This window comes from Crassostrea angulata, unplaced genomic scaffold (assembly GCF_025612915.1).
Source record: "Crassostrea angulata isolate pt1a10 unplaced genomic scaffold, ASM2561291v2 HiC_scaffold_77, whole genome shotgun sequence".
NCBI classification, from domain to species: Eukaryota; Metazoa; Mollusca; class Bivalvia; order Ostreida; family Ostreidae; genus Magallana; species Magallana angulata.
This window is the reverse complement of record NW_026441632.1, coordinates 339526-367046: the sequence shown is the minus strand read 5'-3', so window position 1 is coordinate 367046 and position 27521 is coordinate 339526. Positions and strand designations below refer to the sequence as shown.

Here is a 27521-nt window from a genome sequence, read left to right as displayed (position 1 = left end):
TTTGGCATTAAGTCGGAAATTCTGATTTGTGCCATACGGTGTGATTTTATTAAAATGGGGAGGAATGTAGTATATGTAATTAAGATCGGGTTCGGCATTCCGATCAGCTGATTGATTATTCCTCAGTTGTGAACAGAACCTGAAATAGTAAAGACGTCCCCCGGTCGGCTAGGCTATTCAAGACACAACTCAGGTGGGTAGTAACTTTAAGTTACCCCTCACCACTTGTCACGTTTAATACTAACCAATAAATAAATCCAATTACTAACATCACTTCACAACAATACTGTAAGATTCCATGAAGTCAATAACCATCTGTGACAAGAATGGGCTGTTTTATCGAAACATTCAACCATTTTATTGAAACAATTTATAAATCAAATCACAACTGAGGCCAGGTTAGCACAGCAGGAACTCCCCGTATTTCCCTCTTTCTATAACACAATAGTTACAGTGTTAACTCTGCTGAACAGACCTCTGGTGTCATAATAAACTACAGGGTCAGTACATGCTGTGAGAAGATTGCACAGTTCTTGTCTGGTTGATTACAATGAACCATCATGTGAGCTAGGTAACCCAACTGAATCTTATCAGGACTACACAAACACAATAGATGACCAATTCATCACAATGGCAAAAAGCTTGTTGTCAGTCAGTCTATGAACACACTGTAAAATAGTTCCTGGTCAGTCGTCGCCGATATCAAACTTGAGATTGACGGGGGAGAGACACACGGAGGGGGTCCTGGTGCTGATGTTGAGGGGGTCGGGACAGATGGAGCCCAGGCTGTCATCCATCCTGACGGGGTGGGGGTACGCCCCCTCACTCCTGGCCCGCCTGTTCTGGATATCTTTAAGGATTCCCTTGGCCTCCTCTCTCCTCTGTAAATACACATGTAATAGTGTAAATTACAAATATCAATATATTAGTATAATGGAACAATTGGGAAGATATACTTTTACTAGACTAGTACAAACTGCTACTATAAAACAGGGTAATCTTCTCTCTTTGTATTCATTCATTCACTAAATTCATCTAATTGTAAATTTATGTCAAAAGAGAGCCTAATCTTCACTTTGGTCAATTGGATAAGTAAATATCGATAGCATAAATAACACTGTATATTATAGCATTACAGAATACTAAAGTATCTAGAGAAAAAATAAGAACTGGAGGATGTTGATTAGGAATGTCTAGATAATTCGATATGAAAGTGTTTTGGGATTATCAAATGAATAAGATGTAATTAGACAGAATTAAAATCAATGAGAATTTCCAATGATGCGGTGTAATGAGACAAACTCGGACTCTAACCTCGGGGAACTCTGTACACTTCTGGGCGGCAGCGTAAGCATCATCTAGGTTGTTCCTCAACAGGTGATAGTTAGCCAGGTACTTGTAGGCTTGACTCTGATCCTCTGCACTGAACGTCTGTAAAAAATCAGTGGGTCTATATACAACATATCTATGTAACATGCATAATTATATAACATGTCTATATAACATGTCCTATCTACAGTATATAGTAGTTAAGTACTTGTAAACTTGATGCTCATACTCAGCATTAAAGGTCTGTAAATTAACAGTGTGTCTATATAACAGATCTATATAATAACCCTATCTAACATACCTATATAACATATAAGATCTATAGAACTCATATTTATTTTTAACATGATAGATCTGTATTTCAATTATCAGAACCATATAAATAACATGTTATACCTTTAAAACAGATCATATAATATGTCAAACCTACATACGATGTAAGAGATATATATATATATACCATTCCAGTTTCGTGTAATATGTCAGACCTATATAACCTCATATCTCTATATGTGTTTTTTATAATGTGGCAAAATATCAAATCTAACTGTACAAAATGTAGGTCAACATCACAAACACTTCACACAAATGTGACCTTTGATCTTGCTGTGATCTACTGACCCCCATTCTGTTGGCCTCGTTGATGTACTCGGTGTATGCTGAGGCTGCTTGGTCCTCCTCATTTAGGCGCTCATGTAACCTGAAACAGAAAATTACTGTATGTTATACTGTGTCAATAGAATTTATATAACCAAAAGGAAAGTTACTGTACACTATGCTGTGTCTATAAACCTTGTGTAACCTCAAACAGATAGTTACTGTACATTATACTGTGTCAACAGACCTCGTGTAACCTAAAACAGATAGTTACTGTACATTATACTGTGTCAACAGACCTCGTGTAACCTGAAACAGATAGTTACTGTACATTTTACTGTGTCAATAGACCTCGTGTAACCTGAAACAGATAGTTACTGTACATTTTACTGTGTCAATAGACCTTGTGTAACCTGAAACAGATAATTACTGTACATTTTACTGTGTCAATAGACCTCGTGTAACCTGAAACAGATAGTTACTGTACATTTTACTGTGTCAATAGACCTCGTGTAACCTGAAACAAACAGTAACTGTACATTTACTGTGTCAAAAGACTTTATGTAAGCTGAAACAGACAGTAAATGTACATTATAATGTGTCAATAAAACCTCACGTAACAGATAACTAGACACTGTACATTATCTTAATAGACCCTTAACATATTAAAACCAATTCTAAATAGACCTTGTGTCTTACTTTGCGAGTTTAATCAGGGCCATTCCTTCCATATCTCCCACTACATGGGCCTTCCAGAAGCATTTCTTGGCCTCCTGCAGTCGTTCTAGTTTCTCATAAGATTCACCAAGTGCCATGGCCATTCTTGAGTCGTTTGGCCTAAGAAAACCAATCAGAAAACGAGGGAATGAGGTCTTAACAATCATAATAAAATCCACGTACTACTGCTTTAGAACTGGAGATGTGTAAGAACTGCAAGAACTGTAAGAAGTGCAAGACCTTAAGTGATTTTGATCACTTATTTTTGTCAGAATAAAATTGAATTTGAAAATTACAATCAACTTAATCTGTATATTTGAAGTATGTTGTATGTTGTAGAACAAAAACTTACAGATGTTTTAAAAGATGTCTTTTACATGTCAAAATAATTCATACAGTATTTTATTGCTCCAAGACTTTGAGTCCAAATTTACATCAACTATTTTGACTTTATTGATATCCTTAAGACTAAAAGCTCTGCAATAACATAATGCCCTGATTTCAAAACCAAAATATTTATATTTTTTATCTAAATAATTGAAATTTTAAGGTAAATGTGTTTTTTAACTATCAAGCCTCCTTACTTGTGGAAATATATTCTGTTACAATAATATATATCAGATCTACATTTTTAGAATCAAGTATCTATGGTAACCTTAACTTTTTGGCCTGTCTGTAGTTATACAAACAATAGAACAGCATCATAAGATTTAAACATCTACCTTAATTTCTCGGCCTGTCTGTAGTAATACAAACAATAGAACAACATCATAAGATTTAAACAACTACCTTAATTTCTGGGCCTGTCTGTAGTAATATAAACAATAGAATGGCATTTTAAGGATCTCATACGTCTGTCCCAGACCATACCAGGCTCGGTAATCTCGTATGTTGATTTCTGAAAAAAAGTATATGTATAGTGGTAGCCTAAATCCGTGCTTTAGGATTGATTTTTTCTATCTAATGCTCTCATTACTCTAATGAGAGGCCAAAAAAGAAATATGAGTGTTGCCTATTGCATTGAGTTTTTAAATTAAGATTGCAACTTGCCTGATTGAAAACCAATTCATCCCTATTGTCTATCTATCTGATAACTTATCCTTCCTATCCTATTACCTAAAAATCGTAAACAAACTTAAAGCCTGTTTGTAAACCTCATTAACATTTATCCTGTCAGTAGGCATGTTACTTACCTAAAAGTATGTCTGAAGACCTCACTAACCTATAGCCTGTCTGTACACCTCACTAACCGATAGCCTGTCTGTAGATCTCACTAACCAATAGCCTATCTGTATACTTCACTAACCTACAGCCTGTACGAGACTTCACTTACCTATAGCCTGTCTGTAGACCTCACTAACCTGTAGCCTGTCTGTAGACCTCTCTAACCTATAGCTTGTCTGTAGACCTCACTAACCCAAGCCTGTCTGTAGACCTCACTAACCTATAGCCTGTCTGTAGATTTCACTAACCTATAGCCTGTCTGTAGACCTCAATAAACCATAGCCTGTCTGTATACCTCACTAACCTATAGCCTGTGTGTAGACCTCACTAACCTATAGCCTGTCTGTAGATTTCACTAACCTATAGCCTGTCTGTAGACCTCAATAACCCATAGCCTGTCTGTATACCTCACTAACCAATAGCCTGTCTGTAGACCTCACTCACCTATAGCCTGTCTGTAGACCTCACTTACCTATAGCTTGTCTGTAGACCTCACTAACCTATAGCCTGTCTGTAGACCTCACTAACATACAGCTTGTCTGTAGACCTCACTAACCAATAGCCTGTCTGTAGACCTCACTAACCAATAACCTGTCTGTAGATTCACTAACCTATAGCCTGTCTGTAGACCTCACTAACCTATAGCCTGTCTGAGGACCTCACTAACCAATAGCCTGTGTGTAGACCTCACTAACCAAAAGGCTGTCTGTAGACCTCACTAACCCATAGCCTGTCTGTAGACCTCACTAACTTATAGCCTGTCTGTAGACCTAACTAACCCATAGCCTGTCTGTAGACCTCACTAACCCATAGCCTGTCTGTACACCTAACTAACCTATAGCCTGTCTGTAGGCCTCACTAACCTATAGCCTGTCTGTAGACCTCACTAACCCATAGCCTGTCTGTATACTTCACTAACCTATAGCCTGTCTGTAGACTTCACTAACCTATAGCCTGTCTGTAGACCTCACTCACCTATAGCCTGTCTGTAGACCTCACTAACCTATAGCCTGTCTGTAAACCTCACTAACCTATAGCCTGTCTGTATACCTCACTAACCTATAGCCTGTCTGTAGACCTCACTAACCCATATCCCGTCTGTAGACCTCATTAACCTATAGCCTGTCTGTAGACTTCACTAACCTATTGCCTGTCTGTAGGCCTCACTAACCAATAGCCTTTCTGTATACTTCACTAACCTATAGCCTGTCTGTAGACCTAACTAACCCATAGCCTGTCTGTAGACCTCACTAACCTGTAGCCTGTCTGTAGACCTCACTAACCTATAGCTTGTCTGTAGACCTCACTAACCCAAGCCTGTCTGTAGACCTCACTAACCTATAGCCTGTCTGTAGATTTCACTAACCTATAGCCTGTGTGTAGACCTCACTAACCCATAGCCTGTCTGTATACTTCACTAACATATAGCCTGACTGTAGACCTCACTCACCTATAGCCTGTCTGTAGACCTCACTTACCTATAGCCTGTCTGTAGACCTCACTAACCTATAGCCTGTCTGTAGACCTCACTAACCTTTAGCCTGTCTGTAGTCCTCACTAACCTATAGCTTGTCTGTAGACCTCACTAACCAATAGCCTGTCTGTAGACTTCACTAACCTATAGCCTGTCTGTAGACCTCACTAACCTATAGCCTGTCTGAGGACCTCACTAATCAATAGCCTGTGTGTAGACCTCACTAACCAATAGCCTGTCTGTAGACCTCACTAACCCATAGCCTGTCTGTAGACCTCACTAACTTATAGCCTGTCTGTTGACCTAATTAACCCATAGCCTGTCTGTACACCTAACTAACCTATAGCCTGTCTGTAGGCCTCACTAACCTATAGCCTGTCTGTAGACCTCACTAACCCATAGCCTGTTTGTATACTTCACTAACCTATAGCCTGTCTGTAGACCTCACTCACCTATAGCCTGTCTGTAGACCTCACTCACCTATATCCTGTCTGTAGACCTCACTTACCCATAGCCTGTCTGTAGACCTCACTAACCTATAGCCTGTCTGTAGACCTCACTAACCTATAGCCTGTCTGTAGTTCTAACTAACCCATGCCTGTCTGTAAACCTCACTCACCTATAGCCTGTCTGTAGACCTCACTTACCCATAGCCTGTCTGTAGACCTCACTAACCTATAGCCTGTCTGTAGACCTCACTAACCCATAGCCTCTCTGTAGACCTCACTAACCTATAGCCTGTCTGTAGACCTCACTAACCCATAGCCTGTCTGTAAACCTCACTAACCTATAGCCTGTCTTAAGGCCTCACTAACCTATAGCTTGTCTGTAGGCTTGAATGGCGGCTGTCGTATTCTTCAGCTCCATGAACTCGTGCCCCATCAGAGTCCAGGCGGACAGGTACTGGGGGTTCAGCTTCAGGGCTCTCTGGAAATACAGCACTGCCTTCTCATGCTGCTGCCGCAGAGAGTAGTAATTACCTGATATAGAAAACTCCTTTCATAAAAAAATGCCAAGAGCTGACAGCTAAGCAGTATATAGCTAATCCCCGAGGGCAGATTCTAAAAGTAAGAAGACATCATTGCTTTATATTTTAAGATGCAGATATGCATGTTCCTATTTATATTTTAGACAGAATGGGTCTAGGTACTTAATAACTCTAAATAACTCTCATAGTCATATGCCACCGAGCAATGGCTTTAGAATCTATCATAATGTGAAAACTGACACTTATGTTCAAATAAAATATCTTAAAATGAGTCCTTGAATATAACCAATCTCTTTAAATAACATTGAATGCTCATGTAGCAGGCTTTACCTATAACTACACAGGTCTCCTCTCTGTATTTGTCAATGTCACAACACCTGTGAGCCAGGTGAGCTAAATCAGCCCGCATTTCCTAGAAAAAAAAATTACAAAGATCTTCAACACTTGATAATCAAAAAGGGTTAATCTGATGGACAAGACTTGGCATCTTCTGACCTTGATGTAGAGAGTATTGGAGAAGTAGTCCATATTCTCCAGTCTGTAGGGGTCCATCTCTGTCAGCTCAGTGAAGGCGTTGACTGCCATATCTACCTCTGTCAACAAACAAAGGTGAAAATACATAAAACACTACAGGTAATTATTACAGGTATATTTGAAAATGCATTGTTTAATATCCACTTAAATTTGTTAACAACTAATTAGAAATACACAAAGGACTTCTCAAGTTATTCCTTCTTCCATCCTAACCAACCCCTTACGTGAGGCCCAGGAGCAATATTGCAGACTTGAAGGAAAGTGTACTGATTACAAGAGATGTTTGTGAAACACTTATGCCTCCCTCCCTTAAAGATTTTATTGAAGAAAATGAATGGAATGTGCAAATAGTTGAAATTTTTGAAATTGAGTCCAAGGGGAATAACTTTTCGAGCAATATCGCTGACTTGATGGAAATTAATTAAAGTCTGTCCCAAGTTATTGCTTCCATCATTTTTTGATGATTTTTAATAAAAATACAATTACCTGTGAAAGAAGTACAGTTGAAATTGATGAAAAGGTAAATATTCATGATATCTTCATTGACAAATTATTCAATTTTACTCATAAAAGTTTTTAGGAACAAAAACAAAATTCTTATGGAGATTTAAAATGGGAAATGTTTACATCTTTTTGTTGTGCGAGGGGATAATAAACCAGCGGAAGTACTTGGGACACCTCGCGCAATTTTTAAACGTTATCATCCGGGCTTATAAATGGCAGATGCAATGCAAAATCTCCGTAGACTTTCTATTTTGGAATGTGTATTGAAACCTGAAGTGGTAGAGGGGGCGTTTCAAAACAGATAATCTGGACATTTTTGATATTAGTGGATGAATGTAGTTTGGGCACAAAGGTATTTATTATTATCGAAATATCAAGCGAAAAGTGGTGGAAGCAAAAACTCTGGACAGAGTATAATTTTGTGATGCTAAAATAGCTCACTACCTTCACTAAATTAACTACATTGTATTGTTATTGCACAATACAAAAATGTCTAAATTGTGTTGTACAGTGAATATCTTTAAACTCTATAAATATACTATTAATATTTTCTTTTAATGGGAGTTTTCCTCCTGGTCAATTTTACAGAAAATGGCTGTCACAATCATATCATACAGAAAAAAAATTATAAAGGGTAAACACCAAATTAATTACATTCTAAACGAATAAAACTTAGTTCTTTCCATGGCATAAATTAATCTTTTTCTGTTGATATTATTTCTTTTTCAGTACAAATATTATAACTGCATTGATCAATCAATTCAAACATTTGCACAGTAAAAATAACTTAATTGCCTTTGTGCCAAAAAGAACCTGACTAAAAATATTTTCAATCCGTTTTAATCGTAATTTTTTTTTTAAAAAATCTACTTGCTAGCAAATTTTTTTTCGGTCTGCTTTTTTTCCCAGAAGTTTGTACAAAAAATATTCCCATCTATGTAATTAAACTTTAAACAAGGCAAACACACAGTATTTTAAAGAGTTTATACTTGAGGACCATGTTTATAAAAATTATTGATCTTTAAGATATAAGACTTAAGAGGAAAATGACACAAAATGAAAGTACACCCCCCCCCCCCCAAAAAAAAAAACCCCAGCACTTAAAAAAAGAAAAAAATATTTCCACAGTTGTTTGAGTTCCTTATAATTAATATGGAGTCCTTTCCTCACGAAACGTAAGTACATCATACATTCATCAGTATCCTCTTTTTATTATTATATAAACTATAATAATGTTTTCAATTTTGTTAATGGAATAATTGATTAAGAATAAAAATGATAGAAGTATATATTTCCAAAAATAACAATAATATAGATATGAGGGACTCCAGAACATGTCAGAGTCAGTGTTTGTGGGACTGTGTGAGATAGTGGGGACCTCACAACAGGTGGCTATCAGGAGGGAGACAGTGGACATCAGGGAGATGGTGAGGAGACAAGTGGCACCTAATGATGAGGTCATTAAGATGGTGAGTGGAAGTATTAGAGAAGGATTTAGACTGAAGGGATCAGATAGGGACATCATGTTCTGGCCAAACGACCACCGAGTGATCATGGACATGTCTCAGTCTGAGTATTACAACACAGCCAGTACAACCTTGATTCTCTCTGACAATTCTGAGAGTCCACCAGGATTCACTTTACTTCAGTTACTGACACCAACAACAATTGAAGAAGTCCATTCAGCATGTGTCAGAATGAATGCCAGAGTCTATATATCTAGTTCTATATACAGACAGTTAACTTGTTCTTCGGTATTTCCTAATTCAAGTGAACATGGACCCTGTGGTAGTGGTGTTGTAGGAACAGTAGAATATGACACTGCCCACTGTTTTGTTTGTGACTTTTGGCCTCTGTCTGCCTCCTCATGGATAGATAGATGTCACTCATGGCCTGATCCTGAAGTTGTTCATGATATTGTCAGAAATGGGTGTCATTTTGTAGCAATAGGACACCCATTAGGACCAAATGAAAACGTAGCGTGGAGAATTTCTTTTTCTCTGGCAGAATATAAACTTGTGTATTCAATGAACCACAGTCAATTTTTAACATATGGGTTGTTAAAACTTTTCCTAAAGGAAGTAATAAATCATCAGTTAGAAGAAACCAATAAACTGTTGTGTTCCTATCACATGAAGACAACCGTTTTCTGGGCCATTCAACAAAACACACTACCTCACTGGTGTCCACAAAATCTCCTGGCCGGTTTCTGGGTCTGCTTTAAACTCCTCCTTAAATGGGTGTCTGAGGGAGTTTGTCCGAACTTTTTCATCCCACAAAACAACATGTTTTTGACAAAGGTCTATGGACCAGCACAAAACAGATTGTTCCTACAGTTACATGAACTGTACAAGAAAGGTCTGGCCTGTCTGTTACAGAGTTCCTCTATCAGGGCCTTCATCATTTATGTCCTGTACAATCCTAGACTTTTTATTTGTACAGATGAGAGATTAATGAGGAGTGAAGTTGATTATGATGTAGAACTTGTTAAAGAGACCTCTTACATTGCTGAAAGTAGGACAAATAGCCCTAACAAATACATACACATAATAGAACAGTTGGTAGAGTCACCCCTGACACACTATCAAGCTGTTATGTTACAGAGACTTACAGCCTTCATATTTCAGAGTATATCCTTTACATTACACAATGAATACATACACACAGGTGTCAACAAACAGATGTATATTGCAGACAAACAGTCCTGTCAGTTGCTGAAATTAGCAGCCAAGTTTGGGCGTGTATCTGACATGTTGTACATTGCCATGTATTATTACAAGACACTCAGATACAGGGAAGCTTTATCTGTTATAGAGATGACAAAGGTCAAGTTAGCACAGCCATATCTGATTTATCGCCATCTTGTAGACAGAGAGAGGTATACTGAGGCTGTAGGGGGACAGTCCTGGTCTACAAAGATGAGACAGGCTGTAGCATGGGATATCATCCTTGACAACACAATCTGTTGTATCAGTGAACTAATACCAGAACAACAGTCTGCTTTACAGAACAGAGAGCCTACATTATGTATCCCAGTGTTTGTAATGTTACACTTCCTAGAGTTCTTGTGTTACAGACACATTGATACACCATTATCACAAGCAGCTCTAGATGAGCTACAGGTCCTAGCCCACCATGATCAGGGACTGTATGTACCTGATCTACTCAGAGACATCTCCTGGGAGATCCTGGGGATCTGTCAACAGATCACAGGGAACCTCCAGGCTGCTCTTTACTCATACCAACAGTCACTCACACAATATCCATTGCACAGAATACAAACTGCTACACACAGGAGAATACATGATGTGGTTCAGTCTACACCACACCAGTAAATAAACCAGTATCTTGAAATATTAGACCAATATTGAAAAGTCATCAACAAAAACAACATTTACACTAACTTTTTAAATTAGTTCTACCGTAATATATAAGGAAAAAAAATCAAATACGTACAAAATTACGTACACTCCTTACAAATGCACATTTTTTGCATTCATTCATAAATTGTTACAATAGGATAGTTTTTTTCTGCCAGGGTTGGAGTTATCATGATAATTCATAATCTTAATATCAAAGATTTGCTAATTTGTTACTAGAAATCTCAAAGTGCTCTCCTTGATTGCAATTTAGAGATACAATATATATTAAATAATAATGCTCTAGGCCTATATCTCCTCTCAGCTAATCAAATCACCTGGCACAAATCAAGACCAATACCAAGTCTATTAAATCACCTGACACAAATCAAGACCAATACCGATGTCTATCAAATCACCTCATACAACAGAGGACCTACCTCTCATGTTGTTGTAAGCCATGGCGACCTGTGACACTATGTAGGAACTCTTGACGAACCCTTTATCCATCAGGTGTTGGTAAATCTTGAGTCCCTCCTCATTCAACTGCAGTTCCAGGTAAATGTCACCCAGAAAGAAATGCTTCATCCAGTGATTGGGGAGGGAAAGTGCCAGCAGCTATAACAGTATCAAGGCAGTTAAAATTTGTGTAGATATTTTTTTTTAGTTTATTGTATTCAGTTTATGTATTACTGTGTTTAAGATTGCTTAAATCAAACTACTGTAGTTGAAAGAGATGGTAACATATCAGCTACAAAAGAATCAAGGCATCTGACAGCTTTATGGGGGTTTATCTAATAAGACCAGTTTGTTATACATGTATTCAGTTATTGTATCAATGTATTAAAGATTGCTTAAATCAATTTACTGTAGTTAGTTAAATAATTGTAAAAAATAATTTCCGTGTGGAATTAAGATCTAATCAAATCAGTTTATTAATAAAAGAGAGATAACCCACTGACTCCTTGTCTTTGATGAGTGTCGCTAGTTCTAACCAATATAAGGGAGATAACTTACAGACTCCTTGTCTTTGATGAGGGTCACTAGTCCTAACCAATATAAGGGAGATAACTTACAGACTCCTTGTCTTTGATGAGTGTCGCTAGTTCTAACCAATATAAGGGAGATAACTTACTGACTCCTTGTCTTTGATGAGTGTCACTAGTCCTAACCAATATAAGGGAGATAACTCACAGACTCCTTGTCTTTGATGAGGGTCACTAATTCTAACCAATATAAGGGAGATAACTCACTGACTCCTTGTCTTTGATGAGGGTCACTAGTTCTAACCAATATAAGGGAAATAAGGGAAATAACTCACTGACTCCTTGTCTTTGATGAGGGTCACTAGTTCTAACCAATATAAGGGAGATAACTCACTGACTCCTTGTCTTTGATGAGTGTCACTAGTTTTAACCAATATAAGGGAGATAACTCACTGACTCCTTGTCTTTGATGAGGGTCACAAGTTCTAACCAATATAAGGGAGATAAGTTACAGACTCATTGTATTTGATGAGGGTCACTAGTTCTAACCAATATACGGGAAATTACTCACAGACTCATTGTCTTTGATGAGTGTCACTGGTCCTAACCAATATAAGGGAGATAACTCACTCACTCCTTGTCTTTGATGACCGTCACAGGCAGGGTTCGACACTAAATTTTTTATGCATTAGTCCAGCCGGACTAATGCCTGTTTATTTTAACTAGTCCGCAGGCAATTTTATGTGCCCGTCAAAAATAAATTAAAATGCATTACTGTATTTGCCTTATATATAGTACGGAGTTTTCAAATAGAATTTGTAAGAAAGGGGTGCATAATATACACTATAATGTTTTTCTTACAGGTGTTGCACATGTTTAGTTGTATTGTGCTATGCAGTACATAGCAATGAGCTGCGTATTCACTATCTCCGTGTACTTGCTGTATGCCGCCATAACACATTATAAATAGATATAGTTATAAATAGATCTATGCAAATTAGATCCTGGCTATGAGCTACCTTGTTCTTTTCATTGTCTAAGTTCTTTAAAAATCTGTTTACAATAATAAGCAATTTATCACAGCTTATTTAAAGTAAAACAATTCATTTAAAGGGGAAGGAAACTAAAAATATGTAGTACAATAAATCAATTATCATCTACTATAATTGTAAATCGTATTTATTTTCATTAAAACCCCCGGAACAATGAATAAATCAAGAAAACCGTTCGCTTAATTTAAATTTCCCGCCGCCATGGGAGCTGCCATTGAACTTTAATCTATGACGTCACACCATCTATTCCGGTTTGTCTTATCAACATAACATCAGTATATTCGCTCTAAATGACAAGTTCTGGAAAATTTGAAACAATATTGATTTGAGACCGTTTTTTTACCTTTGCAAACAATAAACTAACGTCAAATGGAGCATGTTCGTTGAAATCTTAAAGCGGAGGTTAGTGTCGGAGAAATCTCCGCGTAAATGTGGAAATTGTCAACAGATGCCAACTATCATAGAAAATGTCTGCCGTCGTTATTTCGACATGGTAATTCCGACTTTAAAGAATGAATTTTAAACATCCAGATTACAATTATAACATTTATTCAGTTAGCGAAGAACTTGACTTGGAATAAACAATTTAATCGAGGTCGTTTTCAACTTTGAATGATAGCGGATTAACAGCTGTCATTTACTTATGAAAATTTATGAATACAATGATACATGTATTTATTCTTTAGACTGGCGTGTGAACTCAAACATTATCAATTTTGTTTAGTCAATTATTTGAGTAACAGAAAGGCATAAACCAGCGTTAATTATATTCAGAGCACTGTGTACATTCATTTGTATATGTAAACCAAACCGGAATAGATGGTGTGACGTCAAAATAATTAATTTTTTTTGTTTTTAATACAAAAGAGTTCTACATCATGTCAGCCTCCAGTAAATACGATTTCTCCAACTTCAAACGTTCATTAAAGCTTAATTACGTATTTTATTTTCAAAACAGCATGAACACATGTGATAATTTACACCACTTTATTAAAATAAATAAATTATGTTTTTTACTTTCCTTCCCCTTTAAATTAAACAACTCACAGGAGATTCGTTTCACCTTTATTTTTTTAAAACACGTAAGTGTCCCTATTGAAGCTGTTGTTGTGAACACGTGCGCTTGTCACCTATTTTCTCGGACATCCCCTTACGGCAAAGAAATAATCAAGTCACCCATAATATCCTGCATACCTCTGTTGTTTTTGCTTGGTAAAACTATAATCACTGCAATGTATCATATGCTAGATAATAAAAATATAGTCAGGGTTTTCCATTAAAATGTCGACAATCACACATCGTTAATTTACACATTTTTTAAGCAAAACTTTTAATTAGTCTGACCGGACTGACTAGACAGAAATTTTGTTAGTCCGTATGAAAATCTATTAGTCTGTGACTAACGGACTAAGGTTAGTGTCAAACCCTGTCACTGGTCCTAACCAATATAAGGGAGATAACTCACAGACTCCTTGTCTTTGATGAGTGTCACTAGTTCTAACCAATATTAGGGAGATAACTCACAGACTCCTTGTCTTTGATGAGGGTCACTAGTTCTAACCAATATAAGGGAGATAAGTAACAGACTCCTTGTCTTTGATGAGTGTCACTAATTCTAACCAATATAAGGGAGATAACCCACTGACTCCTTGTCTTTGATGAGGGTCACAAGTTTTAACCAATATAAGGGAGATAACTCACAGACTCTTTGTCTTTGATGAGGGTCACAAGTTTTAACCAATATAAGGGAGATAACTCACTGACTCCTTGTCTTTGATGAGTGTCACTTGTTCTAACCAATATAAGGGAGATAACTCACTGACTCCTTGTCTTTGATGAGGGTCACAACTTTTAACCAATATAAGGGAGATAAGTAACAGACTCCTTGTCTTTGATGAGTGTCACTAATTATAACCAATATAAGGGAGATAACCCACTGACTCCTTGTCTTTGATGAGGGTCACAAGTTTTAACCAATATAAGGGAGATAACTCACAGACTCTTTGTCTTTGATGAGGGTCACAAGTTTTAACCAATATAAGGGAGATAAGTTACAGACTCCTTGTCTTTGATTAGGGTCACAAGTTCTAACCAATATAAGGGAGATAACTCACTGACTCCTTGTCTTTGATGAGGGTCACTTGTTCTAACCAATATAAGGGAGATAACTCACTGACTCCTTGTCTTTGATGAGGGTCACTGGTCCTTACCAATATAAGGGAGATAACTCACTGACTCCTTGTTTTTGATGAGTGTCACTAACTCTAACCAATATAAGGGAGATAACTCACAGACTCTTTGTCTTTGATGAGGGTCACTAGTTCTAACCACGCCCCCCAGTGCAGTGGTTCAGAGTTCACCGCATCAACAAACACTTCTATAGCTTCTTTCAGTAAATCCAGCTTTTTCAACACCACACCGTACCTGCAAAATAAAATCACATACAGAATTAATAAAAAATCATCATTTTCAATTTAAAAAGATTTTTTTTTGATAGCTACTTTACATTGACTTACGTTCAGACAACTGTCACCGAGTGATCTTTCTTACAAATTAAAAGGAGCATGGTCACGGTTTTGGTCAAAATATTTTCCTGTTTTTAATGTTTACAATGCTTCAGTTAGGGATTTCTAAAAGTAACCAACAAATGAATGTCAGTCGTTGAGTTGTAAGTGAGATAAAGAGCCCACAATTCATTGTTATGTAAACAAAGCTCAAGTTATGTTATTGTTTACATCTTAATGCTGAAAAGAAATTTCAGATTTCGATCTAAAATGAATGTGACACACAGAGGAAATCTTTGTTTATGTTCAAAATGAATCAGCAGATATAAAAATCAGCTTGAAAAAGAACTTACATCATCACATCATTACTTATAACTGTACATAACAAAGAATTATGATCTCTGTCACTCGCTTATAACTCTATGACTGACACTCAAATTTTGGTTGAACATTAGAAATGCATTATTAAAGCATTGTTACAGGGAGATAACTCAAAGATTTTCATTGTGTTGTAACACCAACTACCTTTTAATATTTCAGATACGATGTAAAAATTTATATGATGTTATAATTGAATTCAGTTTTTTTATTTCACAGAGTTTGTAGTTTACATTGAAAATTTAACAAGAAACAAGCATTTTATCATTTTACACAAAAATGAAGTCCGCAACATATGGTTTTCATTAGTGTTTTAGAAACACCAGATTGCACATATACTAAGATAAGTTTTTCCTGAAATTGGCGGACTTGGAAAGGGTTCAAATAAGATGTTTTCGTTTACATAATAGTAATCTAAATTTTAGACTTTGGTTGCATTTAATTCTATTTTTTAACTCTACTACAGTTTTTGCCGAGATCAAAGCGATGTCGTGGACATTATTCTCCAATATACCATTAATGTCATTCGTAAATTATCAGATCAGAAATACCAATTTGTCTCGAACTGATCATGAAAGTACAACTTCAAACCGTAAAAAGTTTTAAAACCATGTCAATTTCACGTGTTAATTCCAGCGTAAATGATGTGTATTGCCTCAAATGTTTATTTTTAAGGGATCAATGCAGCTGTTCCTAGGACTTCCCTAGCACATTTTGACTGAGTGTTTTTACATAAGATATATAACGTGTAGTAGTAATAATCGTATTAAATTGCCCTTAAAATATTAGGAATATAACTCAAAAATATTTTATAAATAAGTGAAGAGTACTAAAAATCCAAAGAAACATTCTGTGGTCTGCATGTGATTCCTTTGATCGATACACATGTAAACATTATTAACAAAACTGTTGGGGTTACGCGGAACAGTCGTCAAAATGTCGGACCTAGATCATCTCTCTATAAGAGAAACAATCTGTAGAAATACTGGGCTTTTAGTAGAATAGAAATAAAGTTCTTTTTTCGTGAATGTTGCAGGATAACCTCCTCGGTTTCAAAAGGTTGTTTGAAATATAAAAGCTTCGGCTAATGCCTCAACTGTTACATTTCAAAACATTTCTCGACCTGGAAGGTTATTCTGCAATAAAAATGAAAACACATACTTTTTTTCTTAGACCAAAAAAAAAAATATGTGTGTTTCCGGTTTCCCGACAAACCATATTTTTTGTGCGCCGACCCTAACACTTTTTATTCCAAATCCAGATTACCAACCGTAATTGGTTTAAACAATAGAGTCTTTACAAATCAGAGTTCAAAAAACGCTTGTAACAATTCAATAGAAAACACCATTTATCAAAGCGTTTTAAAGATTTCTAAGTGCAGATTGACAGCATGCATGAAAGTTATCCTTGGTTATTTTAGCTAAATTATCAATGCAATAAATAGTTTCTTAGGGCAGTGATATGTTATGAATTGATGTAAAGATGTACATGAAAAAAGCAGAGGCAAAGTTTTTTTTTTTATTTCTGGGTGTGGAGACTGCATACATCGCAAGTCTTTGAATAGGCCCAACAATCATTCACATTATAAATGTGATTTTAAAATGTTGCAGTTCAATTGCAAATGAAATTTAAACCATTAATTATGTAATCATTTTTTTTTAAATTTTTTTTGAAAAGATTTAATTCTAAGGCTCTCGTCTGATCAACCAGAATTTCCTCTGTTTCTGAATTCAACACTTACAGTTACGATATTAATGTTAACTGTTATGTCAGTTGACCAGGAAAATAGAACTAATAACTAATATATAATATATTTGTGGTAATGAGTATTATACTTTGTTAATTTATAGTGACTGTCATATTTATATTTTCTATTTACAGGAAAATAAAGTCTTCGTATACATTCCAAATTAACCTTAGATTTAAGAAAGCAGTTGTCACTATCCACGATTGCTCCACCTGTAAAATACATTTTCTTATTGTATAGAAAAATCATATGCTAGGAAAGGGGAAAACTTAAAAGCTCATTAAAAAAAAAAAAAAAAAAAAAAAAAAAAAAAAAAAAAAAAAACCTACCCTATTTTAAAATCTGATGAAATAGGAAACACACATATTTTTTTTTTTGGCCTTAAATACTTCATTGGAAATTACGAAAAATCAATCATGATATGAAACATTATTTTCAAACATTTTCAGCATAAATAACCCCCATATTTGTTGCATATAAAATGTACATTTTTCATGAAACTTCCAGTATTTACATTTCATCAACCTGACAGTTTGAAATCATGAACTTTGACCTTTTGTAGCTATAAAATGGGTCCGGCAAAATCATTTGAATTTTATAAGAAAAAAGGCTTTAGTACACTTAACAAAATGGTATATAACTTTGGTACTATTCCTAAAAAATGCAAGCTGCAAACCTTACCTTAAAAAGTGAAAAATAAAATTTGACAAAAGTAGTGACCATGCCCCTTTAATACTTTTACCTACAAGTAGAAACTGCTACTAACTTACAGATAGATACAGAATCCATCCAGTTCCGTGATGGCATACTTCTTGGCTAGTTCTGTTTTCAGAGTTTTAAGGTGTCCATTCTCTAATTTGTCTGGAGGACCTTGAAAGAAAGGAACATTCATTTAATGTTCATAACCTGTATCATTTTAGATACAGCTTTGACAGAAAACTGCTAATTTCAATAAAATCACAGAAACATGGGAAAATCTATCAATTGACTGTCTATGACTGTTAACAAAACAACTGATTGACAACTTTACCAAATGAATCCGGAGCATTGTCTAATTTTCTCTTTTCATCAGCCAAATACCTGCCATACATGTTAAGATAGTATGTTTTTTTGTTCTTACAGTCTTGGACAGAGAGGGCTGCCCTGTCATATTCCATGAGATCAAAGAAACTGAAAGCTAGATAAAACTTGTCATGCTCCTCAATAAAGTCCTTATAAAAGTCATTTAATACCACAACAGAGGACCTACCTCACATGTTGTTGTCAGCCACGTATGACATAATGTAGGAACTCTTGACAAACCCTTTGTCCATCAGATATTGATAAATATTGAGTCCCTCCTCATTCAACTGCAGTACCAGGTTAATGTGACCCAGAAAGAAATGTTTCATCCAATGATTGGCGAGGGAAATTGCAAGCAGCTACAACAGTAGAACAGATATTTGATGAAATTAGTTTAAATTGTTCTGTTATCGTATCAAATAATGTATTAAAGATTGTTTCAAATCAAATAACAGTTACTATATTTAAAAGATTATGTAATAAATTATGGAATAAAAATCTACATTTTTATTAAAAAGGAGGTAACTCATTAACTCTTTGTCTTTAACGAGTTACTAGTTCTTGCCCAAGAAATTATGTCCAACTTTGATCCACTGAATTAGCAAGTTTTCCTGTAACTATGTAAGTGCATTTCAAAACTTCACAAACGTCTATTGTTGAAACAGTATTGGAACTGTTTTATATTTTAATATTTTCTAGGTTATATATCGATTTCATTCTATCCCCATGTTTACTATCTTATATACAGGTGTGTTACATTATGACTGTAACCAATATAGAACCTAGGCGGAACATATTGTATATCCTTCCCTGACACTTCATTTAAATACAGCAGTATTCTGAGAAGTCTAGTCACTTTTAAATGCTTATTATATATCACACACAAGAAATTAAGGAAGAGCTAGAACACTTCAAAAGTGAAGTAGTTATTAGATAGGATAGGGTTTTAGAGTTCAAAATTGATTTGTAATGTTATCACAGACAACGACAGTTGAAAATGTAAATATATTAATATATTGATGATTGTTTTTCAAAAGTACATGTCAAATTGGTTATGTAAGATTGAACGTTTTCATTTAATTTTACAAAAATAAATATACTCAAAACACGTGGAGATGTTTATATTTGTGCACATGGTGCATGAATTACCGAAGTGTGTTCATAGTTTAATATTCTCTTGCTTATATATTTATTCCACACATTATCCCCATATTTACTATCTTATATACAGCTGTTACATTATGACTTTAACCAAAAAAGAGCCTAGGAGGGACATCCTGTGTATCCTTCCCTGACACTTCATCTAAATGCAGTAGTATTCTGAGAAGTCTCGTCACTTTTAAATGCTTATTTTATACCACACACAAGAAATTAAGGAAGATAACACTTCTATAGGGAAGTAATTATTATATAAGATTGAGACTAGCAACATGTACGCTGTGTAATGTCTTCAAAATATGTCTCCTGAATGAATTTTCTTATATCAGATAATACAAAAATGTCTAACAGACTATTTAATGTAAAAAGACTGATCTACATAATGCAAAATCATTTAATTTTTTATTAGTTATGGAGCCACCCTACTTGTTAGGGTGCAAATGTACGGCGCACAAAATACAGAGATATTACAGTATTTTCACTTTATTTTCAAATTCAAAATGACCACCAAAGAAATAAAGCACAGGTCATACAATCATGGTGGTAACTAAGTTTATATCCTAGATTTATTTGGGGAGGTTTTTTTTTAAATTAAATGAATTGCTATAACAAGTGTTTGTGTGAATTAAGTTCAAAATAATTCCAAAGAATAAACTCAGTGATTTCAGTTTTGTATGAAAATACAAGAAACTAAGATAGTCAAGAGAAAAATTTATACAACAATAATGACCACATAGCACTAATTAGTTGATACTGCAAGATTCCATGAAGTCAATAACCATCTGTGACAAGAATGGGCTGTTTTATCGAAACATTCAACCATTTTATTGAAACAACTTATAAATCAAATCACAACTGAGGCCAGGTTAGCACAGCAGGAACTCCCCGTATTTCCCTCTTTCTATAACACAATGGTTACAGTGTTAACTCTGCTGAACAGACCCCTGGTGTCATAATAAACTACAGGGTCAGTACATGCTGAGAGAAGATTGCACAGTTCTTGTCTGGTTGATTACAATGAACCATCATGTGAGCTAGGTAACCCAACTGAATCTTATCAGGACTACACAAACACAACAGATGACCAATTCATCACATTGGCAAAAAGCTTGTTGTCAGTCAGTCTATGAACACACTGTAAAATAGTTCCTGGTCAGTCGTCGCCGATATCAAACTTGAGATTGACGGGGGAGAGACACACGGAGGGGGTCCTGGTGCTGATGTTGAGGGGGTCGGGACAGATGGAGCCCAGGCTGTCATCCATCCTGACGGGGTGGGGGTACGCCCCCTCACTCCTGGCCCGCCTGTTTTGGATGTCTTTCAGAATTCCCTTGGCCTCCTCTCTCCTCTGTAAATACACATGTAATAGTGTAAATTACAAATATCAATAAATTAGTATAATGGAACAATTGGGAAGATATACTTTTACTAGACTAGTACAAACTGCTACTATAAAACAGGGTAATCTTCTCTCTTTGTATTCATTTATTCATTATATTCACCTAATTGTAAATTTATGTCAGAAGAGAGCCTAATCTTCACTTTGGTCAATTGGATAAGGAAATATCGATAGCATAAATAACACTGTATATTATAGCATTACAGAATACTAAAGTATCTAGAGAAAAAATAAGAATTGGAGGATGTTGATTAGGAATGTCTAGATAATTCGATATGAAAGTGTTTTGGGATTATCAAATGAATAAAATGTAATTAGACAGAATAAAAATCTATGAGAGTTTCCAATGATGCGGTGTAATGAGACAAACTCGGACTCTAACCTCGGGGAACTCTGTACACTTCTGGGCGGCAGCGTAAGCATCATCTAGGTTGTTCCTCAACAGGTGATAGTTAGCCAGATACTTGTAGGCTTGACTCTGATCCTCTGCACTGAACGTCTGTAAAAAATCAGTGGGTCTATATACAACATATTTATGTAACATGCATATATAACATGTCTATATTACATGTCCTATCTACAGTATATAGTAGTAAAGTACTTGTAAACTTGACACTAATACTCAGCATTAGCGGTCTGTAAATTAACAGTGTATCTATAAAACAGATCTAAATAATAACCCTATCTAACAGACCTATATAACATATACATATACTTATACAACATATAAGATCTATCGAACTCATATTTATTTCTAACATGTTAGATATTTCAATTACATTTCAGAACCATATAAATAACATGTTATACCTTTATAACAGATCAATTTAATATGTCAGACCTAAATAACCTGTTAGATATATATGTAACATGCCAGTTTCATGTAATATGTCAGACCTAAATAACATGTTAGATATATATGTAACATGCCAGTTTCATGTAATATGTCAGACCTAAATAACATGTTAGATATATATGTAACATGCCAGTTTCATGTAATATGTCGGACCTAAATAACATGTTAGATATATATGTAACATGCCAGTTTCATGTAATATGTCAGACCTAAATAACCTGTTAGATATATATGTAACATGCCAGTTTCATGTAATATGTCAGACCTAAATAACATGTTAGATATATATGTAACATGCCAGTTTCATGTAATATGTCAGATCAATATATATATATATATATATATATATATATATATATATATATATATATATATATATATATATATCTAACATGTCAATTCTATGCAACCTTCTAGGCAAAGTAAGCATGCTAAGTGTGTTTTTCTTAATGTTAAGTCTTTATTTATGTTACTTTTTCAACTTTGTAAGGAACATGTCAAAATTAATATTCATTTAATGCTGTTTTTAGTATTTGAATATTCATTATAAATGCTGCTTTTAGGATCTTGAACATACTCAAATGATAATGTAGCAAAATATCAGTCTCTTTTAGGAACACAGTTTTAACACATGTAAATGTACAAAATGTAGGTCAACATCATAAACACTTCACACAAATGTGACCTTTGACCTTGCTGTGATCTACTGACCCCCATTCTGTTGGCCTCATTGATGTACTCAATGTATGCTGATGCTGCTTGGTCCTCCTCATTGAGGCGCTCATGTAACCTGAAACAGAAAATTACTGTATGCTATACTGTGTCAATAGAACTTATATCACCTGAAAGGGAAAGTTACTGTGCACTGTGCTGTGTCTAAAACCTTGTGTAACCTCAAACAAACAGTAACTGTACATTTTACTGTGTCAAAAGACCTCGTGTAACCTGAAACAGATAGTTACTGTACATTATACTGTGTCAACAGACCTTGTGTAACCTGAAACAAACAGTTACTGTACATTTTACTGTGTCAATAGACCTCGTGTAACCTGAAACAAACAGTTACTGTACATTTTACTGTGTCAATAGACCTCGTGTAACCTGAAACAGATAGTTACTGTACATTTTACTGTGTCAACAGACCTTGTGTAACCTAAAACAAATAGTTACTGTACATTTACTTTGTCAATAGACCTTGTGTAGCCAAAACAGAAAGTTACTGTACACTTACTATGTCGATACACCTTGTGTAACCTAAAACAGATAGTTACTGTACATTTACTTTGTCAATAGACCTTGTGTAACCTGAAACAGATAGTTACTGTACATTTACTTTGTCAATAGACCTCGTGTAACCTGAAACAAACAGTTACTGTACATTTTACTGTGTCAATAGACCTCGTGTAACCTGAAACAGATAGTTACTGTACATTTTACTTTGTCAATAGACCTTGTGCAATCTGAAACAGATAGTTACTGTACATTTTACTGTGTCAACAGACCTTGTGTAACCTGAAACAAACAGTTACTGTACATTTTACTGTGTCAATAGACCTCGTGTAACCTGAAACAGACAGTTACTGTACACTATACAGTGTCAATAGACCTCGTGTAACCTGAAACAGACAGTAACTGTACACTATACAGTGTCAATAGACCTCGTGTAATCTGAAACAGATAGTTACTGTACATTTTACTTTGTCAATAGACCTTGTGTAATCTGAAACAGATAGTTACTGTACATTTTACTGTGTCAACAGACCTTGTGTAACCTGAAACAAACAGTTACTGTATATTTTACTGTGTCAATAGACCTCGTGTAACCTGAAACAGACAGTTACTGTACACTATACAGTGTCAATAGACCTCGTGTAATCTGAAACAGATAGTTACTGTACATTTTCTTTGTCAATAGACCTTATGTAAGCTAAAACAGATAGTTACTGTACACTTAATTTGTCAATAGCCCTTGTGTAAACTAAAACAGATAGTTACTGTAGACTTACTTTGTCAATAGACCTTGTGTAACCTAAAACAGATAGTTACTGTACATTTACTTTGTCAATAGACCTTGTGTAACCTAAAACAGATAGTTACTGTACATTTACTTTGTCAATAGACCTTGTGTAACCTGAAACAGATAGTTACTGTACATTTACTTTGTCAATAGTCCTTGTGTAACCTAAAACAGATAGTTACTGTACATTTACTTTGTCAATAGACCTTGTGTAACCTGAAACAGATAGTTACTGTATATTTTACTGTGTCAATAGACCTTGTGTAACCTAAAACAGATAGTTACTGTACATTTTCTTTGTCAATAGACCTTGTGTAATCTAAAACAGATAGTTACTGTACATTTAACTGTATCAATAGACCTTGTGTAACCTGAAACAGATAGTTACTGTACATTTTACTGTGTCAATAGACCTTGAGTAACATGAAACAGATAGTTACTGTACATTTCACAGTGTCAATAGACCTAGTGTAACCTGAAACAGATAGTTACTGTACATTTACTTTGTCAATAGACCTTTTGTAATCTGAAACAGATAGTTACTGAACATTCACTTTGTCAATAGACCTTGTGTAAGCTAAAACAGATAGTTACTGTACAGTTACTTTGTCAATAGACCTTGTGTAACCTGAAACAGATAGTTACTGTACATTTAGCTGTGTCAATAGACCTTGTGTAACCTGAAACAGACAGTTACTGTACACTATACAGTGTCAATAGACCTCGTGTAACCTGAAACAGATAGTTACTGTACACTTACTTTGTCAATAGACCTTGTGTAATCTGAAACAGATAGTTACTGTACATTATACTGTGTCAATAAAACCTCACGTAACAGATAACTAGACACTGTACATTATGTTGATAGACCCTTAACTTATTAAAACCAATTCTAAATAGACCTTGTGTCTTACTTTGCGAGTTTAATCAGGGCCATTCCTTCCATATCTCCCACTACATGAGCCTTCCAGAAGCATTTCTTGGCCTCCTGCAGTCGTTCTAGTTTCTCATAAGATTCACCAAGTGCCATGGCCATTCTTGAATCGTTTGGCCTAAGAAAACCAATCAGAAAACGAGGGAATGAGGTCTTAAGGATAATAGTAAAATCCACGTACTACTGCTTAGAACTGAAGATGTGTAAGAACTGCAAGACAAGAAGCTTAAGTGATTTTGATCACTTATTTTTGTCCGAATAAAATTGAATTTGAAAATTACAATCAACTTAATCTGTATATTTGAAGTATGTTGTTTGTTGTAGAACAAAAACTAATAGATGTTTTAAAAGATGTCTTTTACATGTCAAAATAATTCATAGAGTATTTTTATTGCTCACAGACTTTGAGTCCAAATTTATATCAACTATTCTAACAGGTCTTTCTTTTTTTTTTTTCTTTTTTTTTTTTAGACTTTATTGATATCCTTAAAACTAAAAGCTCTGCAATAACATAATGTCCTGATTTCAAAACCAAAATATTTATATTTTTATCTAAATAATTGATAAATGATATTTGAAATTATAAGGTAGATCTGATGGTTAACTATCAAGTCTCCTTAAGCATTGTGGAAATATATTAAGTTACAATAATATATTTGAGATCTACATTTTTAGAATCAAGTAACTATGGTAACCTTAACTTCTGGGACTGTCTGTAGTAATATAAACAACAGAACAGCATCATAAGATTTAAACACCTACCTTAATTTCTGGGCCTGTCTGTAGTAATATAAACAATAGAATGGCATTTAAAGGATCTCATACGTCTGTCCCAGACCATACCAGGCTCGGTAATCTCGTATGTTGATTTCTGAAAAAAAGTATATGTATAGTGGTAGCTTAAATCCGTGCTTTAGGATTGATTTTTTCTATCTAATGCTCTCATTACTCTAATGAGAGGCCAAAAAAGAAATATGAGTGTTGCCTATTGCATTGAGTTTTTAAATTAAGATTGCAACTTGCCTGACTGAAAACCAATTCATCCCTATTGTCTATCTGTCTGATAACTTATCCTTCCCATCCTATTACCGGAAAATCGTAAACAAACTTAAAGCCTGTTTGTAGACCTCATTAACATTTATCCTGTCAGTAGGCCTGTTACTTACCTAAAAGTATGTCATTAGAACTCACTAACCAATATCATGTCTGCAGACCTCACTAACCTATAGCCTGTCTGTAGACCTCACTAACCTATCTAGCCTGTCTGTAGGTCTCATAACCTATAGCCTGTCTATAGACCTCACAAACCCATAGCCTGTCTGTAGACCTCACTAGCCCATAGCCTGTCTGTAAACCTCACTAGCATATAGCATGTCTGTAGACCTCACTAACTCATAGCATGTCTGTAGACCTCACTAGCATATAGCATGTCTGTAGACCTCACTAACTCATAGCCTGTCTGTAGGTCTTACTAACTTATTGCCTGTCTGTAGACCTCATTAACATATAGCCTGTCTGTAGGCCTTACTAACATATAGCCTGTCTGTAGGCCTTATTAACCTATAGCCTGTCTGTAGGCCTCACTAACCTATAGCCTGTCTGTAGGCCTCACTAACCCATAGCCTGTCTGTAGGCCTCACTAACCTATAGCCTGTCTGTAGGTCTCACTAACCTATAGTCTGTCTGTAGACCTCACTAAACAATAGCCTGTCGTTAGGCCTAACGAACTAACAGCCTGTCTGTAGACCTCACTAACCTATACTCTGTCTGTAGGCCTCTGAACCTATAGCCTGTCTGTAGTCCTCACTAACCTATAGCCTGTCTGTAGACCTCATTAACCCATAGCCTGTCTGTAAACCTCACTAGCATATAGCGTGTCTGTAGACCTCACTAACTCAAAGCAAGTCTGTAGACCTCACTAGCACATAGCATGTCTATAGACCTCACTAACTCAAAGCCTGTCTGTAGGCCTCACTAACTTATTGCCTGTCTGTAGACCTCACTAACATATAGCCTGTCTGTAGGCCTCACTAACGTATAGCTTGTCTGTAGTCCTCATGAACCTATAGCCTGTCTGTAGACCTCACTAACCTATTGCCTGTCTGTAGACCTCACTAACATATAGCCTGTCTGTAGGCCTCACTAACCCATAGCCTGTCTGTAGGCCTCACTAACCTATAGCCTGTCTGTAGACCTCACTAAACAATAGCCTGTCGTTAGGCCTAACGAACTTACAGCCTGTCTGTATATCTCACTAACATATAGCCTGTCTGTTGTCCCCACTAACCCATAGCCTGTCTGTAGACCTCACTAACCTATAGCCTGTCTGTAGACCTCACTAACCTATAGCCTGTCTGTAGGTCTCACTAGCATATAACCTGTCTGTAGGTCTCATAACCTAAAGCCTGTCTGTAGACCTCACTAACCTGTAACTTGTCTGTAGGCCTCACCAACCTATAGCCTGTCTGTAGGTCTCACTAACCTATAGCTTTTCTGTAGACCTCACTAACCTATAGCCTGTTTGTAGGTCTCACTAACCTATAGCCTTTCTGTAGGTCTCATAACCTATAGCCTGTCTGTAGACCTCACTAACCTTAGTCTGTCTGTAGACCTCACTAACCTATAGCCTGTCTGTAGGCCTCACTAACTTATAGCCTGTCTGTAGGCCTCACTAACTTTTAGCCTATCTGTAGGCCTCATTA

General features: G+C 35.7%; 4 protein-coding genes across 7 annotated transcripts; 1 reads left to right on the top strand and 3 right to left on the bottom strand.

Annotated features, from left to right (window-relative positions):
• Nucleotides 1–289: 289 nt before the first annotated feature.
• Nucleotides 290–18258, bottom strand: LOC128169003 (cell division cycle protein 23 homolog). 4 transcript variants are annotated; one of them, XM_052835177.1, is made up of 11 exons: nt 18164–18258; nt 15056–15188; nt 11167–11344; nt 6825–6922; nt 6660–6741; nt 6157–6321; nt 3433–3541; nt 2626–2763; nt 1951–2029; nt 1315–1431; nt 290–881 (listed from the first exon to the last, which is right to left on the bottom strand). In XM_052835177.1, the coding sequence occupies exons 3-11, from the start codon at nt 11312–11314 to the stop codon at nt 687–689; spliced, it is 1131 nt and encodes a 376-aa protein (XP_052691137.1). In that variant the 5' UTR covers nt 11315–11344; nt 15056–15188; nt 18164–18258; the 3' UTR covers nt 290–686. The 4 variants fall into 4 exon arrangements, with proteins under 4 accessions (XP_052691137.1, XP_052691134.1, XP_052691135.1 ...); XM_052835174.1 differs by lacking the exons at nt 15056–15188; nt 18164–18258 and adding an exon at nt 14466–14590; XM_052835175.1 differs by lacking the exons at nt 15056–15188; nt 18164–18258 and adding an exon at nt 11980–11998.
• On the top strand, nt 8485–11154 carry LOC128169001 (uncharacterized). The gene is made up of 2 exons (XM_052835171.1): nt 8485–8542; nt 8683–11154. The coding sequence occupies exons 1-2, from the start codon at nt 8520–8522 to the stop codon at nt 10700–10702; spliced, it is 2043 nt and encodes a 680-aa protein (XP_052691131.1). The 5' UTR covers nt 8485–8519; the 3' UTR covers nt 10703–11154.
• On the bottom strand, nt 18160–18784 carry LOC128168993 (cell division cycle protein 23 homolog). Its single transcript, XM_052835163.1, has 3 exons — nt 18752–18784; nt 18424–18604; nt 18160–18263 (listed from the first exon to the last, which is right to left on the bottom strand). Exons 1-3 carry the CDS (start codon nt 18782–18784, stop codon nt 18160–18162), a joined length of 318 nt encoding a protein of 105 aa, XP_052691123.1.
• A 1528-nt stretch (nt 18785–20312) lies between these two features.
• On the bottom strand, nt 20313–25692 carry LOC128169004 (cell division cycle protein 23 homolog). The gene is made up of 5 exons (XM_052835178.1): nt 25582–25692; nt 24800–24937; nt 22580–22658; nt 21395–21511; nt 20313–20961 (listed from the first exon to the last, which is right to left on the bottom strand). Exons 1-5 carry the CDS (start codon nt 25626–25628, stop codon nt 20767–20769), a joined length of 576 nt encoding a protein of 191 aa, XP_052691138.1. The 5' UTR covers nt 25629–25692; the 3' UTR covers nt 20313–20766.
• Nucleotides 25693–27521: the final 1829 nt, after the last annotated feature.

What these genes read in the sequence shown, in the direction of transcription:
- LOC128169001 (XM_052835171.1), top strand. Translation starts at nt 8,520, where the DNA reads ATGGAGTCCTTTCCTCACGAAAC. An exon ending in GAGTCCTTTCCTCACGAAAC is followed by an intron (nt 8,543 to 8,682) that starts GTAAGTACATCA and finishes ACAATAATATAG; the next exon opens with ATATGAGGGACTCCAGAACA.
- LOC128169003 (XM_052835177.1), bottom strand. Translation starts at nt 11,314, where the DNA reads ATGAAGCATTTCTTTCTGGGTGACATTTACCTGGAACTGCAGTTGAAT. An exon ending in CCAATACTCTCTACATCAAG is followed by an intron (nt 6,742 to 6,824) that starts GTCAGAAGATGC and finishes TTTTTTTTCTAG; the next exon opens with GAAATGCGGGCTGATTTAGC. An exon ending in GGAGACCTGTGTAGTTATAG is followed by an intron (nt 6,322 to 6,659) that starts GTAAAGCCTGCT and finishes TTTCTATATCAG; the next exon opens with GTAATTACTACTCTCTGCGG.
- LOC128168993 (XM_052835163.1), bottom strand. Translation starts at nt 18,784, where the DNA reads ATGAAACATTTCTTTCTGGGTCACATTAACCTG. An exon ending in TTCTGGGTCACATTAACCTG is followed by an intron (nt 18,605 to 18,751) that starts GTACTGCAGTTG and finishes GACTTTTATAAG; the next exon opens with GACTTTATTGAGGAGCATGA. An exon ending in CAATGCTCCGGATTCATTTG is followed by an intron (nt 18,264 to 18,423) that starts GTAAAGTTGTCA and finishes CTTTCTTTCAAG; the next exon opens with GTCCTCCAGACAAATTAGAG.
- LOC128169004 (XM_052835178.1), bottom strand. Translation starts at nt 25,628, where the DNA reads ATGCCATTCTATTGTTTATATTACTACAGACAGGCCCAGAAATTAAG. An exon ending in AGACAGGCCCAGAAATTAAG is followed by an intron (nt 24,938 to 25,581) that starts GTAGGTGTTTAA and finishes TGGTTTTCTTAG; the next exon opens with GCCAAACGATTCAAGAATGG. An exon ending in ATGAGGCCAACAGAATGGGG is followed by an intron (nt 21,512 to 22,579) that starts GTCAGTAGATCA and finishes GATTTTTTACAG; the next exon opens with ACGTTCAGTGCAGAGGATCA.